This window comes from Lepidochelys olivacea (genome assembly GCF_965140295.1).
Source record: "Lepidochelys olivacea isolate rLepOli2 genome assembly, chromosome: 20".
In the NCBI taxonomy this organism is placed as follows: Eukaryota; Metazoa; Chordata; order Testudines; family Cheloniidae; genus Lepidochelys; species Lepidochelys olivacea.
Window position 1 is genome coordinate 14,089,580 of NC_140430.1, and position 18,826 is coordinate 14,108,405.

Consider the following 18,826-nt stretch of genomic DNA (forward strand, 5'->3'; position numbering starts at 1 on the left):
TCTTCCAATAGTGGCCGGTACCAGAGCTTCAGGGGGAAAGTACAGAACAGGGCAATTTTGGAGTGATCCACCCCTGTCTTCCAGTGCTGTTTTCTGGCAGTCAAGAGGTTTAGCATCACCCTGAGCATGAAGTTCCAGTCCCTGTCCATCTTGGCTGATAGATCCAATAATGGCTATCTTCCATGAACTTACCTAGTTCTTTTCTGAACCCTGTTATACTTTTGGCCATCACAATATCCCATGGCAATGAGTTCCACAGGTTAACTGAGTGTGGCGTGAAAAAGTACTTCCTCTTGTTTTGTATAAAACCTGCTACCTATTAATTGCATTGGGTGACCCCTGATTTTTGTGTTGTGGGGAAGGGTAAATTACACTCCATTCATGATTTTATAGACCTCTATTATATCACTCCTTGGTCGTCTCTTCTCTAAGCTGAACAGCTCTGATCTTTTGTCTCTCATACAGAAGCCATTCCATACCCTTGATGGTCTTTGTTCCCCTTCTCTGAACCTTTTCCAGTTCCACTATATTCTTTGGTGAGATGGGCGACCAGAACCAGACACAGTATTCATGTGGTTATTTGCTCATACTGCCTACTGGAGATTTCCTTGGAGGTTTTATCCCAGAGACTGCAGCGTGGGCCTGCTATCTGTTAAAGCACTTGGCAAAGGGGAATCTATACAGATAGTGACTTGCCCATCAGGCCGGTGGCAGAGCTGGGAATAGACCCAGGTCTCCTGAGTCCCAGTCTAAGCTGCCCCCTCTCCCTCCAATGTACTAATGTTTTGACCCTCTGTAATGTCTCTTGGCCATGGGATAGAATGTCCCACAGCACCTAAGTCACTTAGGGTATGTCTAGACAGGGATAAAGAAGCCATAGCTGGCTCAGGCTCACAGGGCTTGGACTCAGGGGCTTGAAAAATTACAGTGTAAGACATCCAGCCTCAAGCCCCAGCTTTGGGACCCTTTGAGGGGGGAGAGTCCCAGAGCTCTGGCTCGAGCCCAAATGCCTACACAGCAATTTTTAGCCTTGTAGCCACAGACCCCGTGAGCCTGAGGCAACTGACCCGGGCCAGCCGTGGCTGAGTTATGGGGCTTTTATTCCTAGGTATGTGTACACTTAAGTTCTTTTGAAAATTTCATGCCATGATCTCCAAGCTCATTGATTGTGATCTCTTTTACAAACATTCATTAACTTCCTTCCATGAGATCTACTGATTACAATATGTAAGAGCTACGCATTGCTACTATTTAAAGGGGCACCAACAACTTAAGTCACACCATTCTGAAGAACCTCTCCATAGTATTGTTACCAAGGAATCACACAGAGGAAAGGGACGGTGAACCAAGTAATATGAAATGTGTGAAGTAAACAATGTGGGGAAAACAAAAACTGCCCCTTCCTGCAACCTTCCTTCTATGCTACTTTTAGTTACAGCAAGTTTCTGCTCAAAGAGGCGGGGGCTTTAGGTTGATTATCCCTCCTGAAACCTCTTGATGAGAGCTGAGTCAATAATATCCGTCTTTGTCTAGCTGTGGAAATAGAGACAGAGGCGGTTGCCTTGAGCTTACTCAGCAAGGAAAGGGCAGTTGGGAACAGAACCCAGGAGTCCTGATTTCTATATTCCCTGCTCAAGCAAGCCTCATTCCCATCCCATGGGGCTTGTGCTGACCACTAGCTAGCACTAACTCTTAGGGCCTGACCCACATGAATAGCTACCCCTTAGTTCTGCTGCCCCTGTATGGTTCCAAATGTTGAGGGCTCCTTGGTGTTTCCAGCCTCTAGCTCTGGTCAGCACAGGCCTGACCCTGGGTTAAAGATGCTGGGCCCAGTGTGGATGAGGAGGGCTAGGGTGAGGGAGGGCTGCCTGGTGGTTACTGTCAGGCTCTCCTGCCTCTGGGGTGGAGTGGGCAAAATGTTCTTGATCTGAGCAGGGACCTGGCCCTCAGAGCAGTGCAGGGAATTGATTAGCTGACAGGTGCCCGGATGATTCCCATTTTAAGCTGCAGAGAAAGGAAGGTAAAAACTCTTCTGAGGTACCAAGAGATCCAGCTTCAATTCCCTGCTCCACCACAGACTTCCAGTGTGACCCTGGGGCAGTCACTTAGCCTCTCTGTGCCTCAATTCTCCTGCTGTACAATGGGGATAACAGCACTGCCCTGCCTCACTGGGGCATGCTGAGGCTAAAAACATTAAAGACTGGGAGCTGCCCAGACACCATGGTGGTGGGTGCCATGTTGTACATACCAGCCCCACAACACAGCTCTCCTGCAGGGTTGCCAAATCTCACAACATTTCCACAAGTCACTGCTACCCTTGTGAATTTCAGCCTTGCTGGGGTGGATGAGGGGGGGGAATGGGATACCCCTTCTGATTGGCTGCCCTTCCCCACTTGCCTGCCTTTTCGGAAGAACAGCCAATCAGGAGCACTGCGGGAAGGTAGTAGAGTGCACTGTCCCCAGCAAGGAGCAAACATTCTCACCAGTGTGCTGCCCCTGACACATGGGGGAGGGGACTGAGAACTCAAAAGCCAGTGCAATGATTTGGGGGGTGAGGGAGAAGGAGGGAGGCTGCCTGTAGGCTGCTGGCCTGACTCCCTAGAGCAGGAAGGAGTCTGTTGCATCCAGCACAATTTTATTCTCCAGACAGAAAACTCTGGCAAAACCTCAACCACAAAACAGCTCCTTGGCCCACCCTGGGCTACTGCCCCTGCCCCACTCCTGCTTCAGAGCCTTGGGCCAGAAGGCCAATTACAGGCCAATAAACCTGATTTCAGTACCAGGCAAATTGGTTGAAACTATAGCAACGAACAAAATTGTCGGACACATAGATGAACATAATTTGTTGGGGAAAAGCCAACATGGTTTTAGTAAAGGAAAATCATGCCTCACCAATCTACTAGAATTCTTTGAGTGGGTCAACAAGCATGTGGACAAGGGGATCCAGTGGATATAGTGTATTTAGATTTTCAGAAAGCTTTTGACAAGTTCCCTCACCAAAGGCTCTTAAGCAAAGTAAGCTGTCATGGGATAAGAAGGAAGGTCCTCTCATGGATTGGTAGCTGGTTAAAAGGTAGGAAACAAAGGGTAGGAATACATGGTCAATTCTCAGAATGGATAGTGGTAAATAGTGGGATCCCCCAGGGGTTTGTTCTGGGACCAGTCCTATTCAACATATTCATAAATGATCTGGAAAAAGGGGTAGACAATGGGCAACATTTGCAGATGATACAAAACTACTCAAGATAGTTAAGTCCCAAGCAGGCTGCAAAGAGCTACAAAAGGCGCTTACAAAACTGTGTGACTGGGCAACTAAATGGCAGATGAAATTCAATGTCGATAAATGCAAAGAAATGCACATTGCAAAGCATAATCCCAACTATACATATAAAATGATGGGGTCTAAATTAGCTGTTACCACTCGAGAAAGAGATCTTGGAGTCATTGTGGAGAGTTTTCTCAAAACATCCACTCAATGTGCAGCGACAGTCAAAAAAGCGAACAGAATGTTGGGAATCATTAAGAAAGGGATAGATATTAAGACAGAAAATGTCATGTTGCCTCTATATAAATCCATGGTACGCCCACATCTTGAATACTGTGTGCAGATGTGGTCGCCCCATCTCAAACAAGATATATTGGAATTGGAAAAGGTTCAAAAAAGGGCAACAAAAATGATTAAGGGTATGATTAATGCCTTCCATATGAGGAGAGATGAATAAGACTGGGACTTTTCAGCTTGGAAAAGAGATGACTAAGGGGGGATAGGATAGAGGTCTATAAAATCATGACTGGTGAGGAGAAAGTAAATAAGGAAGTGTTATTTACTCCTCAACACAAGAACAAGGGGTCACCAAATGAAATTAATAGGCTGCAGGTTTAAAACAAACAAAAGGAAGTATTTTTTCACACAACACATAGTCAACCTGTGGAACTCCTTGCCAGAGGATGCTCTGAAGGCCAAGACCATAACAGGGTTCAAAAAAGAACTAGATAAGTTCATGGAGGATAGGTCAATAAATGGCTATTAGTCCGGATAGGCAGGGATGGTGTCCCTAGCCTCTGTTTGCCAGAAGCTGGGAATGGGCGAGGGGATGGATCACTTGACAATGACCTGCTCTGTTCATTCCCTCTGGGGCACCTGGCAGACAGGATACTGGGCTAGGTGGACCTTTGGTCTGACCCAGTATGGGCGTTCTTATGTTTTTATGATCTCTTTCCAGCTGGGTCTAATAACTGAACAGGGCCATATGATCAGCTGGGAGGGTAGCTGATCTGTCACCAGACCTTGATGCCCCCTACAGGCCAGCCAGCCTGTGACAGGATCTGGCTCTTGAGTTTTACACCTTTGGGGAGAGCAATACCGTTACCTCCTTGTCTGTAAGTGGGCATAGGAGCCCGCACTACCCTGAAGCTCAGGCTGGTGGTGATGCTACTACGCTGGCAAAAAGCAGGGGGTCGCTCTTTTGAGCAGCTTTGATGCAGCCCTTTTCCCTGGGAAATGTTTTTGCCAACAATTGCTGAATTGCAGCTGCCTCTGGGGTGGGGCACGGCAGCTGTTAACAACCACACAGAAGTTCAGGCCCTGATCCACGGAGGTAGTTAGCACAATCCAGCTGCAGCTCAGTGGGGTGAGGGGTGTATTTAGGGAGGCAGGATAATTACTCCAGCTGGCATTGGTACTGCATCTGAGGGCCTTCTGCTGGGGCTAGGGACACGGAGCCCAGTGTATGTACCTGACCCCTGGACTCTGATTATAAATGGAGACTGGGCTTTATGAGGAAGGCTCTGGGCTGGGAACGGGCCTTGGAGCTGTTTGCTTCCAGATGGGGGCCCTGGGCACTGAAATTGCTGCCCAGCTCCCAGCAGGCTCTGAGCAGGCAAGAGTCACTGATACAGAACCCAGCAGGATACGCTGGGCTTGGGACTGAGCACCAGCCTGCAGGCCAGGGGCCAAGGTGGGGAGCAGGGCCCATGGGGGCTGAGTCTCAGGGTGGAGGCAGGATCAGAGCAGGGCACCGGGGAGCGCCACCCTCCTTCCCTGCGCTCCTTTTGCTTCCTCTGGCCGTTGACAGCGTCTCGGCCCCATCCCACGCGCGAAGCCAGCCAAGTCCTTCCCACCTGTGCTGGGCCCTGGGGGAGGGCCGGCTGGGCTCACAGGCACGCTCCAGGTGCTGGAAGAAGGACCACTGGATGGATGGGGCGACCATGCATCCCCGGGCCCCCCGCCTGCTTCGGGGGCTGTGCCTCTGGCTGAGCCTGGGGCTGCCGGGTACGGGGCAGGGTGGCGCCCCCCCCCCCCGTGCTCTCCTAGTGCACAGGCGGGGGGAGACAGGCAGAGGGCCAGGCTGCTGCCCCTGGGGAGTGGGCGGGAGGGAGAGAGCGGGTGTATGTCCTGCACCCACCCAGCTGAGCCTCCTGTGTCTCTCCAGGCACCCTGAGCTGGAACCGGAGCTGCGTCTTCTATGAGCACCCCCACAACCTGCAGGGCTCCATGCGGCACCGGGGGCATGTCCTGGGGGGCACCGAGAGCAGCACCATCCTCTGCAACTCCAGCCAGTGCTGCTTCGGGATCTGGAACCAAAGCCACGGCAGGCTCCAGGCAGTGATGCAAGGTGAGGGGCTGCTGAAGTGATGGGGTGGGGGTGGGGCATAGGGTGACCAGACAGCAAGTATGAAAAATGGGGACACTTTTACTTTGGTGTGGGGGTGGGGATAGTTGCCTATATAAGACAAAGCCCCTAATATTGGGACGTCTGGTTACCCTAAGAAGGCAGGATGCCTGGGTTCTATTTCTGCTCTGGGAAGGGAGTGGGGGCTGGTGGCTAGAGTGTTGGGACTGGCTCTCTCTCAGGGCTGGGAGTCAGGACTCCTGGGTTCTATCCCTCGCTCTCCCAGGGGAGAAGAGTCTAGTGGTTTGAACAGGGGAGGCTGGGAGTCTGGACTCCTGGGTTTTATCCCTGGTTCTCTCAGGGAAGTGGGATCTAGTGGTTTGAGCAGGGGGGGGCTGGGAGCCAGGACTCCTGAGTTCTATCCCTGGATCTACCTTTTGTGCGCTCTTGGGTGAGCCACTTCCCAAGTGTCTGTGAAAAGTGAGTCTAAAAGAGGCGGGTGGGTTTATTGCTCCTGCAACTCCCCATGGAGGGAAAGGCCTGTCTGCTACCCATGCAGTGGCTGCCCCCTGCTCCGACAGCAACCCCCCCCCATGTCCAATTGGGCTGCGGCTGGCTCGGGCCAGCGAGGGGGAAGGTCTCTCCCATCCCCAGGTGGCTGCAGGGTCAGGGCTTGGGCACCCACATGGCGGACACTATGCCTGAGGGCACTGCATGGGGAGGGAGTTGTGCTGGGGTGGGGGGTAGAAGAGATGAGGCTGGGGGGGCTCAGTTCCCTGACGGCTGTCTGTCTGTCTGTCTCTCTGCGGGAGACCAGGTTGCTGGGGCAGCGACCGAGATGGCTGCGACTCCCCAGCCTGCAAAACCAGCCCCATCCACACCATGGGGGCCATCCTTCAGCGCTGTCTGTGCCACTCCGACCTCTGCAATGCCAACGTCAGCTGGCTTGGGGCCCCTGCAGCGCCGCAAGGTGAGGAAGTGTCGCCGGGGAACATGCCCCCAGAGCTAGGGGGGCCCAGGGTGGTCTTAGCAGGGGGCTGCGGGTCAGGATTGAGGGGCACTGGCAGAGCTGGGGGAGGGAGATGTCTGAGGTAGCGGGAGGAGGGGGGCGTGTTGGGATTTAGGGGCACTGGCAGGGCTGGGGAACCCCCAGGCTGGGGTTAGCAGGGGGCTGCGGGTCAGGATTGAGGGGCACTGGCGGAGCTGGGGGAGGGAGATGTCTGAGGTCGTGGGGGGGACGTGTCGAGAAAAAATTGAGGACACAAGATAAAGCATAAATAATTGCCCTTTCCCTTCCTTTCATGTCTGTTCCATGCCTCCCCTTTGCCCTCCTCCCCCCATGTCTGGCCCTGTTCCCCTCCCAAAAGTGCCCCCATCCCAGTCTCCTCTCTCCATCCCCTCTGCAACACCCCCCTCCCGCAGGCTGGGAGAAGGACCCTGTTTAGCATGGGGCAGTCAGTGTGTAACCACCCCCCCAGCCAGACCCATGAAGGCCGGGCTCTCCTCTCCCCGCCCCGCAGCAGGTGCGCAGTCCTGGGGGAAACCCCGGCTATCTGGATGCTCTTGCCTGGACGCTGCCCCACAGACCTTGGGGAGGCGAGCCAGGCAGGGGAGTACGAGCACCAGAGCTCTGAGTCACCCTGATAAGCAGCTGGGAGGCAGGCGAACCCAGCGCTCACACGGGACCAGGTTGGGCTGGCGGGACTGAGTCCAACCCAGCAATGCTGCCCACGACACGTCCCACCGAGCAGCTGCCATGTGGGGCTGCTGGCCTTCCTGTGGGGAGTGGGGTCTAGTGCGGGGAGCCAGGATGTCTGGGTTCTGTACCCAGCTTGGGGGAGGAGTGCGGTTTAGTGGGTTAGAGCCGGGGGATGGGGAGCCAGGACTCCTGGGTTCCATGCCCAGCTCTGAGGGGGGTGGGGGGGAGTGGTGTATAATAGTTAGAGGAGGGGAGTGGGGGTTCACATCCTGATTCTTACTCTATCCCTGGCTATCTGGACCCAGGCTGTGGGCTGTGGGATGGGGTGGCTATGGATGGGGGGGCTGACCCAGAGGGCTCAGCACATGGAAGGGAGTTTTGCCCTGGGGCTGTGCCCTGGGTGGCACCCAATGGGCTGCTCCTATGGTACCAATCCCTGACCCTCTTGTGTGGGCTCCTGGCCTAGGTTTGCCCTGATCAGGTATGAGGGCCCCATGCTGGACCCCTGGCTGAGCCTCTGCCTGGCTCCCCAGTGAGAGCACTCAGGGCTGGGGAGAGACCAGGGAGCAAGCTCTGGCCCCTGATGCTGTAGCCAGGGTCAGTCTGATTCCAGTGCATTATATCTCGTGGGGCCTGTGTGGGGAACGGGGGTCGGGGACCTCTGGGGCCCCAGCACAGGGCAGCAGGGTGCAGCGGGGGCAAAGTGGCAGTGGAGGGGTGTCACAGAGCAGCAGAGGAGGGGTAATTCCCTCTGCTCTCCCTGCACCCCTCCATCCCGCTGCTTCCCTCTCATCTCCGGTTCCTTCATTCCTGCAGCAGGAGGAAGCACTTAGCCGCAGACAGGCTCACTGGGCAGGAGAGAAAGGGATGGGACGAGCCCTCTGTGCCTTGCCCTGAGATGCAGCTCCCGTGCACTGACCACTAGACCCAACTCCCTTCCCCAAGCTAACAATAGAACCCAGGAGTCCTGACTCCCAGACCCCTGCTCTGACCACTAGACCCCACTCCCTGCAAGAGGACTATCTTGGCATCTGCCAGTAAGGATGCCTAGCTGGAATTGGCTGGGCCCAGGATCTGACTGCCCTGCTCCTTTAACAGCATGCCTGAGGCTGGATTGGGTCCCCCCCACCTAGCTTTGTAGTGCTGCGACCCAGCTCCCCCCGCCCCCCCCAAAACCGGCTTTGATGGGCTGCAGCAGAGGGAGGATACAGGAATGTTGGCAGCTGAGAGGAGGGGGGGGGGAAGCCGTCCTTTCTTCTGGAGTTTAATTAAAACTCGAGCAGAGGAGCATCCCGTGGGCGGGTCGGGGAGCGAGGGCCAGATGTGAGGGGCTCTGACAGCCCCTGTCCAGTCTATGCCTCTCTGCTCCAGGAGGGGACTGGCTAGTGGCTAGAAGGGAAAGGTGGCCACTGGGCCCCGAGGAGACGGAGGTGGGGGAGGGAGGGTCATGGGAGCTGATTAAGAAAAGTGTCACTTAGGCTGAACATTAGGGGTGGTGGGCACCCCGACAGGCAGCATCCGGATGAGGAATCGCTCCCTGGGGGACAGGCTGGGACAGATCCAGCCGGGAGCGGTTGCCCCCAGGGACGTTTAGCACAGGGGTGGGCCTGGTGCAGGGGGGAGCACCTTAGGGGGCAGCCAGGTGACGGCTGGATCCCAACGCCCCAGCAGGAGCGGTATCCCGGGCGTCCTCCTCATCTGACCCCGGGCCCCGTCGCCCGCTGCCCACGGGCCGTGCCTGGGGCTGGATTCTCAGTTCGGCCTCTGCCTCTCTCGGCCTTTTCCGCAGCCTCGGCTGGGTCTGCTCCGACGGGCACCATCTGGATCGCCGTGGCCTGCCCTCTGCTGCTCTTCCTCGGCTGTCTGGCCTTCCTGGGTATGGCCCCCGCGCCCCCAGCTCCTCCAGGCCCTCGGCCCAACGGGGAATATGGGGTTTTAGATGCACCGGATCAAGCCGTCCTGCCACCCCCTGCCCCCCATCACGGGTCTCCTGGTTGTCCCAGTCATGGAACCTGGGCCCCATTAGCCCGGGCCCCAGTGGTGTGAGGGAAGGAGTGGCTCCGTAATGCAGCTGTGGTCCCTGGTCCCAGCCAGCAGGGAGCGCCCTGGCCAGGGACACAAAGCCAGTTAATTGCCCATGGACAGGCTGGACGCAGGTTGCCTTCTAGTGGGCACAGCCTGAATTCTGTACAAGGCCCAACACCGACAGCCCCAGGGGGGAACTCCCTTCAGCTCAAGCGACCTGTTAAGATCACAGGGCTTGGGGTGCTGGGGGGGTTCTTAGTATTTATTAGACTCCCTCCCCCTCCCCCTCAATCCCTGCCTCTGCTTCACACGTAGGTACACGCCCAGCCGGACACACGCACGCGCTGGGTTGGTTTACAATTCACACACACGCACCGGGTCTGTCTCCACAGACAGTCTGTCTCTCTGTACACACACACACACACACACACACGTGGTCTGTATGCACAGTCTGTCTCTACACACACACACACACACACACATATCTGGGTGTCTAAACACACACACAGTCTGTCTCTCTACACACGCAAACTGGGTTAGTGTACGAGTTACACCTACGCACGCACACACAGTTTGTCTGTCTGGCTGGCTGTATACATAGTCCGTCTCTCTCTCTACACACATGCACACACACTCAGAGTCTGGATGTCTGTATACACAGTCTGTCTCTCTCTAAACACACAGTCTGTTTGTCTCTCTATATACACACATACAAACTGAGTTGGTGTATGACACACAAACATACACACCCACACTGTCTATCTATGCACAAACCATCTGTCTCTCTCTCTCTCCACACACACACACACACTCTGTGTTCGTGTCTGACTCACACACACACACACCCACACTATCTGTGTATACACTGTCTGTCTGTCTGTACACACACAGTCTGTCTCTCTCTCTCTACACACACACACATACTGGGTTAGTATATGGCTCACCCCGTCTGTCTACACACACACACACACACACACGCTGTGGGTTGATTGGTGACTCAAACCCACACACATTCTCTCTCTCTCTCTGCTGAGCAGCCCGTGGGCCCTGCAGCTCTGTGTTTAGTCCCAGGGCACTGCACCATAGTTGGGCCTTCGGCCCAGTCCCAGTGTCACCGCCCCAGAGGAGCCCCTGTGTTACTGCAGGGGGAAATCTCTCACTTTCTCTCCACAGTGCTGAGAAAGGTGAAGGTCTGTGCAGTGCTGCTGCGCCAGGAGGAGAGCAGGGAGCTGACCAAAGTCACCATGGACCCCCATTCCAGCCGTGAGAGGGAACCTCCCAGCCAGGAGCTGCCAGCGCTCCAGTTCCTCCAGGTCTCACTTGGTGGCTGCATTGGGGTTGACAGCACGGACTGGCCTTTGCCTCGGTCTCACCTCTGTCTGTGCAAGTTGCAGGCTGGTTCTGCAGGGGGAGAGCATGTGTCGCCCGGCATGTCCCTGTTGAGCTTAGGGAGGAGGTGGATCAGTCTTGGCCCATGCAAGCAGGTGTTTGTGCTGGCAGTGCCAGGCGGGGGCTCCAGCGCTGCAAGCTTCCCCAGGGCAGTGCCAGGTTGTGGCTCCAGTGCTGCAAGCTTCCTCGCAGCAGTGCCAGGCAGGGTCTCCAGTGCTGCAAGCTTCAGGGTGGACTGGTTTAAATCCCGGATTTTAATCTTGATTTAAATCAACAAGCAGGAAACCTTGACTTAAATCACTGATTTTAATTGCATTTTGCATTTGTATTTTTTACTTCTTTTCCTAACAGTTCGTTCTCATTGGTGGGTAACCATTCAAACATGTTGATTCGCTACTAAATATAACCTGTTCTCTAAATTTGGTCCTTCTCTTTGCTAACCGGAGGACACATTATGTCTATACACATTTATTTAAGCAGTTACGTCGCTTAGCATTTATTTAGTGAGAATCTTAAATTTGACATTTTTGATTATGTTCAGAAAAGGCCAAGGACACATTTCTTATTTGCTAGCAAATGATTGTTTACTTGTGATTCGTCTCAAGCTGCAGCTGGATGGAAATTGGCATTCCAGTAAAAATGCACAAAACCAGCATTTTAAAACGTTTTGATTAGTGAAATAAAACTCCTTAAATGCCCTGGATACTTAAGGGGCCAAAACTGTAAGTTTAGCCAAACACATTTTGCATTAGAAACTAACTGGCTTATTCAACAGTGGGAGAACGATCTGTCGTTAGTAAACTGAAGGATTGTTTATGGTCACTATGGAGACTTTCAAAGGTATTTAGGCACCTAAAGATTCAAATAGGTGTCTAGAAGTATTTTCAAAGGTTAGGAACCTAACTCCCATGGGAGTTAAACAAAATAAAATAAATTTTATCCACCCTGCAGTAGTGCCCAGCCATGGACTCCAGTGCTGCGAGCTTCCCCGCAGCAGTGCCCAGCCATGGACTCCAGTGCTGCGAGCTTCTCTGCAGCAGTGCCCAGCCATGGACTCCAGTGCTGTGAGCTTCCCTGCAGCAGTGCCCAGCCATGGACTCCACAATGCTGCAAGCTTCCCCGCAGCAGTGCCCAGCTGGGACACCAGTGCTGTGACCTTCCCCGCAAAAATGCCTTACCTAGGATAAGACTAGGTTCTGTGCTCCCCTCTCCATTCCAGGGAGCAGAGAGACAGGTCAGTGTGTCACCCTATCTGTCTTTGTCCCCCGCAGGTGCTCCAGGACGGGCGCTTCTCCGTGGTGTGGCAGGGCACCCTGCACCAGACACCCGTCGCGATCAAGGCCTTCCCTGACGCCTGCTTCCAGCACTTTGCAGCCGAGTGGTCCGTGCACAGCCTGCCCCTGATGAACCACGAGAACGTGGCCCGGCTCCTGGCGGCTGGGCGAGGAGGGGTGCGTGGGGATCAGGGGAGCCTGCTGGTGCTGCAGCTCTACCCGGCGGTGAGTGCTCGCCCCACGGCCAGCCCTGGGCATGGGGGGCGGGTGGGTGCCACTGCCCTCTGCTGGGCATGTGCAGGACTGCATGGGGACTGAGTGACTGCATGTGCACAGGCAGGGAGGGGATTTTGCTCGGGATTCTGCTTGTGCTCAGATATGGAGAGAGGGAATTTAGTGTAGTCAGAAAACTCTTCCTGATGGGGGATGGATCCAGGCAGGGAATCATCTCCGGGGAAAGGGCTGGAGGCCCCGTCGTTCCCCGACGGGGGGATGGATCCAGCCGGGGAAGGACTGGGGACCCGCCTCCCCACTTGGGGTTTCACAGCCAGACTGAATGGGGTCCTGGTAAGCAGACCGCACGGGGCCAGGCCTGCACCCGATGGGCCCCTGTGATTCTGGCCTGGGGTCCGACTGAGCCGGGCTCTGTCTGCCCTCAGGGCTCCCTAAGACTCTTCCTGAGCCAGCATGTCAGCGCCTGGGACGGCACCGTCAGACTGGCCCTGTCGCTGGCCCGGGGGCTGGCCTTCCTGCACGAGGAGCTCTGGCACAACGGTGAGAGCCGCCCTGGCTCCTGGAACCCTGCAGGGGGAGCAGCAGACTCCTGGGGCAACACTTTGCCCTGCCCGAGCCCCAGGGCTGTGGACACAGCTGTGATCCCCTTTTCCCCGCACTCCTGGTGCCCAGCCGGCCTCAATGTGGCGAGTTAGCCCCACCCACCGCCTCGGCGCGGCGAGTTTGCCCATCCTCAAGGGGGAGCCTAGGAGCTGGGAGGTGGGGATAGGACACATGGCCCAGCAGCCCTTTCCTCTACTAGCCAATCACAGCCAAGGGTCCGCCATGCCCCCACCAGCCCATCCATTGCACCAGGCCCACGAGCCAGGCTGGTGGGGTCTCTGCAATGTCCCATTCTCCATGCCTATCCCGGGGGTGGGGGCCGGGATTTGACCCTTCTTGCTCTCTGTTGGCACTGAGAAGCACAGTGGCTCCTCCACCCCCTTCCTCCCCCCCGGCCCACACACAGCTGGACCCTTCCTAACCCGTGTCTCCTTGGTGCCAGGCCTGCACAAACCCAGCGTGGCGCACCGGGACCTGAGCAGCCAGAATGTGCTGGTGCGGGAGGACCGGAGCTGCGCCATCGGGGACTTCGGCCTGGCCACGGCGCTGCCCGCGCACCTGGAGCGATGGGGCGGGGGCCGCATGGAAGCTGCTATCAGGAAGGTAGCAAATGTGTGTGTGTGTGTGTGCAGCAGCACTTGTGCTCAAGGCTCAGAGAACTGGACAGTGGGTCCAGCTGGAGAGCTGGGGTGGGGTGTGTCTGTGATAACCCCCCCACACACACACATCTAGGGCAGAGAGGGGAAGTTTTAATGGGGGGGGCGAGGGTGGAGGCCGGGGGAGTCTGAGCTCCCCGGTATATGAGCGCATGGGGGGGATGTGTGTGATCACACGTGAGCGTGCCAGAACGTGATTGAACATTGAGGTAGGGGGGCGAGGTAGGAGAGCCCCTGGAAAGGAAGCTGTTTGGGGGGAGGCTGGGAGCCCCATATGAATCAGCCCCATTCACGGGTACATGCCTGGGAGCCTCGGCCCTGGCACATGCAAACGGTTGCACTAGCGTGGGCAAGCTCACCCTCACGTGGCATGTGAGCGGCTGGTGGTCGGCAGCTGGCGTTGACCTTCCTGCCTGATCCCAGGCAGGGACCCAGCGGTACATGGCCCCTGAGATCCTGGACGACAGCCTGGACCTGCAGGATTGGGGCCGCGCGCTGAAGCAGGCCGACATCTACTCCCTGGCCCTGGTGCTCTGGGAGATCCTGACGAGATGCTCGATGCTTTCCCCAGGTGAGCGGCTGTAGGGCTCGGTGCTGGGCGTGACCCCCTGGACCCCAGCTGGGTCGTGCCAGGCAGGATCCAGGCCTAGAGCCCATCCCCCAGGCCTCTGTCCTGCCTGGCTTTAAACATCCCGAGCACTGGGAGGTCCCACCCAGCTGGTCCCTTCCTGCACCCCATGGCTCCTCATGCCACTCCTGTATGGCCCCCAGCTTAACTATTGCTCAGCTGATCCCCCCCCCCCCCGCCCCCAGCCATGGCTGTGCTGATGTATGCAGCCCCCATCCCTGTGGACTGTGCTGCAGGATCAGCCCCTAGAAAGCCTCAAACCAAGAATTTCTCTGCCCCCCCCCCTGCCACCCCCCATGCACCATCAAATCAAGAGCCTCCCCCTGTCTGTGTGGTGGCAGCACAGACAAATAAAGTGCTGGAAACTCTGCCACCTGGTGGAGGTTTGGAGAAATATCACCCAAATTTTCACACAGGCACATCCGCACCCGGAACTGGGCTGTCTGCACTGCACAGTGGTCCCTGCCCAGGGGAGGTGTCTGGGAGCTCAGCCCCTGGGCAGGATACCTGCCCCCGGCAGGGGGTGGGAAGGGGAAAAGGGGCATTGCTTACAGGCTGGTTTCTGGGAGCAGTGAGCCCGTCTGCCCAGGAGGGAGGGGGCCCTGGGGCCAGAGACACTTCAGATCCAAGGGGGCTGATTCTCATTTACCCCCTTCCTGGGCTGGGCAGGAACAAGTTTGTACTTCCTGTATTCTGGGCCCAGTCCCACACTCCTGGTGTCGAGCAGCCTCAGGGATGCTCTAGGGTTACCATATTTCAACATTCAAAAAAGAGGACACTCCGGGGGGGGGTGGAATTTGCTCATGCTCCCCTGCCCTGGTCCTGCCCCAACTCCACCCCTTCCCTGCCCCCATTCCAACCCTTTCCCCAAAGTCCGCACCCCAACTCCACCCCCTCCCTGCCCCATTGGACCTCTTCCCCAAATCCCCACCCCGGCCTCGCCTCCTCTCCTGAGCGCGCTGCGTTCCCCCTCCTCCCCCCTCCCTCCCAGCCGCGCCAAACAGCCGTTTCGCAGCACAAGCGCTGGGAGCTAGGGGGAAAAAGCAGGCATTCTCTCCAGTGATCAACATTCACTTTCTTTCTCGAATGATCAACTCTTCTTTGGGGAAAAATAATAATGGCAAAATCCCAGACGTTTTTAGATATTTAAAAATTCGTCCTGGACGGCGATTTAAAAACCAAAATCCGGGAAAATGTCCGGGAAAATACATGTCCGGGAAAATACGGACATATGGTAACCATAGATGCTCTAACTTACACTCTGCTCCCATGGGCCCCGGGAGGTAGGGAATACCCATAATGCAGTGTGCTTTGGCCATGCCCTACTCCACCCCCTGCACTGGGGCTGGGAGCAGAGCCTTACGTGGTCATGCCAAGTCCACACCAACTGGGGAGCCCACTGCATGGGGGGGGATTCTCCAGGGGGCCACATATCCCCACTGGAAGGCCCCTCTGTGCTGCCAGTGCAGCCTGAGTGTGCCAGGAATCAGATCTCTTGGGTCCAAGGGGAATCCCCGTTAGCCAACAGCAGTAGTTGGGCTTTTATCCGCTCTGCTGGCCACTTTAGGGTGACACACGCCCACACACAGAGCCAGTCGCTGGTACCCGGGTCATCTTAGGGGCTGGGCTGGATGGAAGTCACAACCATTTGACCCCCACATGTCCCACTCTCTCCTCCCCCAGGCTGCGGGGTCCCTCCCTTCCTGCTGGCCTACGAGGCAGAGCTGGGCGGCAGTCCCACATATGGGGAGCTGAGGAGACTGGCCGTGGAGGAGAGGAGGAGGCCATCCATCCCCGAATCCTGGAAGGGGACAGGCCAGGTAAAGGGGTTTGGGGGGAAGGGGGACACTAGTGGGAAGGGATGAGGGAGTAGTGGAGGGGAGGAAGGACGCAACTAGCTCTGCTGCTGGTTTAAAGGGCCAGCAGTAAATACATCTACGTAGTGAGACCCTTTGGCGACCCCCAAGATTTTATTATATTCCCTGGGGGTTTTACACCCCTGACCTGAGCCCCACAGGTGCACAGGGTGAGGGTGGAGGTCTTGTCTCTGCTGCAGTAGGTTCTCTCTCAGGGCGACACCTCAGCCAGCCTGGGGTCTGGAGCCACCTGCACCCTGAGAGACCCCTCTCCCCTAGGTCTTCATCTGCCTGCGGGAGCTGCTGGAGGACTGCTGGGACCCCGATCCCGAGGCCCGGCTGACGGCTGAGTGCGCCCGCCAGCGGCTCCAGACCCTGGGAGCCGAGTTGCCGGCGGGGGTATGCTGAGCTGGCAAGGGGTACTGCCCCCCTGTCCTCGCCTGGCACTGGGCCATGGTGCCTGGGAATGCTCCTTAGGCCTCTGGTTGGCGCTGACGGAGGGAGAGGAGCTCTGGGGGCAGGGACGGCGCCATGCTCGTATCACCCCAGCTATTACCTGTGCTGGATATAAACAGGGCTGGCCTGTGCCCTGCTGCTGCATGGCCTCAAGCTGCCAGGCCGACCACCCCCACCTGGGCCAGATTCGAATTTTACACTCTGCTCCCATGGGCCCCGGGAGGCAGGGAATACCCATAATGCAGTGTGCTTTGGCCATGCCCCCAGGCTGGGAGCACAGCCCTCCCACGGTCATGCCTGCCCCACATGGAAGGGTAGGTGTGCAGCCCCCAAGTTACCCCCATCCCCTTCATGGACATGCATCCCATTATATCTTACCCCCTCCCAATGGGCATGCACCTCTTCTCCCCCTGCAGGCATACAGACCAGACACACACCCTCCTCCAAGACACATACACACACAGGGCATATGCCATCAGCCACTGATGGGCATACACCCCAGCCACACACATAGGTATACACCTTCCATGCACACTGTCCTAGCCCTCCCTGGGCTGTGACATTTCAGGGGCTGTTGCTCACAAGCTGCCTGGCTCTGGGCTATGTTGTTTACATGCTGGAAGCAGGACCAAATGCTCCCTGCCCCAAAGAGCTCACAGTAACATCCAATATGTGTGCGGGGAAACTGAGGCACTGAGTGGCAAAGTGACTTGCCGAAGGTCACCCAGCAGAGCCAGGAATAGAACCTGGGTCTCCCGAGTCCCAGTCCAGTGCACTAACCACTAGCCCACACTGTCCCTCAAAGCTCTTAATGGAGGGTGCAGATCTTGGCCATTGGGAGCTGGGCAGGGGCCAAATAGTGGCATTGGGATGTCAGATTCAGACTCTACTATTCCCCGCAGACCTTAGAGTGGGTTGAGACCAGCTACCGCCTGGGAACACCAGATGGCTTGCGATGGTACCACCTGTCAGGTGCCTCCTCTAGGAGACCATGGGGCACCATGAGCACCCCCTGCCCAGCTGTCACCAGACACTAAAGGGTTGGGCCTTTCTCCTTATATCTGGGAGTGGGTTATGGAAGGGTCTTGCTCAGCAAGACCCTGGAGTTTACGATAATACTCTGCCCTCACAAATCCCCCGTCTCCCTAATTTCACAACAGGGGAAACTGAGGCATGGAGGGGGAGGGGACTCACCCAGGAATAAAACCCAGCTCCCAGGCCTCTGTGCTAAGCACAGGGCAGTGCTGCCTGTCTGCAGGCCGATGGTGCAATGCCAGGTTTTGCTGACCCTCGGGGCTCTGTGCCAGCCGCCTCTCGACAGGGAGGGGCTGGGGGACACAGGCACCTGCCAGGCATCACTCAGCTGGAGTGACAGTCCCATGTTTGCCCCTGCGCCAGCTGCAGCGACTCTGGGAGCTGGGCTGCAGGCCCACTGAGCTCCTCCTCCTGGCTACTAGTAAGGATGTAGGATGACCATGGCTCCCCCAGCTCCACTGCTGCCTTGCAGGGTAGAGGGGGCCAGCCCATTCCACCCCCAGGGGGCGCCCAGGTTGTGACAGGAGAGGGCCGCTGGGGGTGGCGGGGTCCAGAGGAAGGAGAGAGGGGGAGCCTGGCTCTTGGGGAAGAGGGGATCAGGGGAGAATACAATAGATGGGAGAAAGGTTGGGACAAACGGGGAAATAATGGTCTTGTGGCTAGTGCCCAGGACTCCTGGGTCCCATTCCCAGATCTGCCCCGACTCACTGTGAGAATCTCCCCTCACCTCCCTGTTCCCCAACTCCCCCCGTCTGGGGATAACGATATTGACACACACATGCCCCAGGGTTGGTGAAAGAGCCTTCATTTACGGTGCGGAGGGAATCGGGAATCCCGCGGGTGCTCGGCCTGCAGAAAGGACACCTGAGGAGCAACACAGCCCTGCCCAGGCCATCTCCGAGCCCCAGACGGGGCAGGCAAGCTGCTTGCTGGGGTAGTTTGACACTGAACGTTTGTACGAGGGGCCTGGCTGGAAATAAAGCCTGAGTAATACACAAGTACAGACTGGTCTGAGTGATCTGGTATGGGAGGAGGTGGGGTAGATGGGCCATTGGCGAGTGAGCTAAGGATGGGCCAGTGAGCTCACCTGGTGTCGAAGGATGGGGTTTATAGAGCTAGTTTGATTTGTTGCAGCAGGATATGCATAGATCAGTGGTCCCCACACTTTTGAGGGTCATGCCCCCCCCTTACCCTTGTCCGCCTCCCCAGAGCTGGGTCCAGGAGCAGGGACGCAGCTGCACAGGACGATGACGTATACAGGGGTCAGGGGGCCAAGGCTGGAGCCGCAGTTGGTGGTGAATCTGGGGCCAGGAGCTGGGCCGGGGACAGAGCCGCGGCCAGCGGCTGAGGCTGGCGCCG

General features: G+C 56.8%; 1 protein-coding gene across 1 annotated transcript; it reads left to right on the forward strand.

Annotated features, from left to right (window-relative positions):
* Positions 1-4,959: 4,959 nt before the first annotated feature.
* On the forward strand, positions 4,960-18,465 carry AMHR2 (anti-Mullerian hormone receptor type 2). Its single transcript, XM_084609848.1, has 11 exons — positions 4,960-5,272; positions 5,433-5,615; positions 6,430-6,582; positions 9,101-9,187; positions 10,510-10,649; positions 11,997-12,224; positions 12,659-12,773; positions 13,279-13,439; positions 13,916-14,063; positions 15,804-15,940; positions 16,256-18,465. Exons 1-11 carry the CDS (start codon positions 4,975-4,977, stop codon positions 16,382-16,384), a joined length of 1,779 nt encoding a protein of 592 aa, XP_084465974.1. The 5' UTR covers positions 4,960-4,974; the 3' UTR covers positions 16,385-18,465.
* The last annotated feature ends 361 nt before the right edge of the window (positions 18,466-18,826 follow it).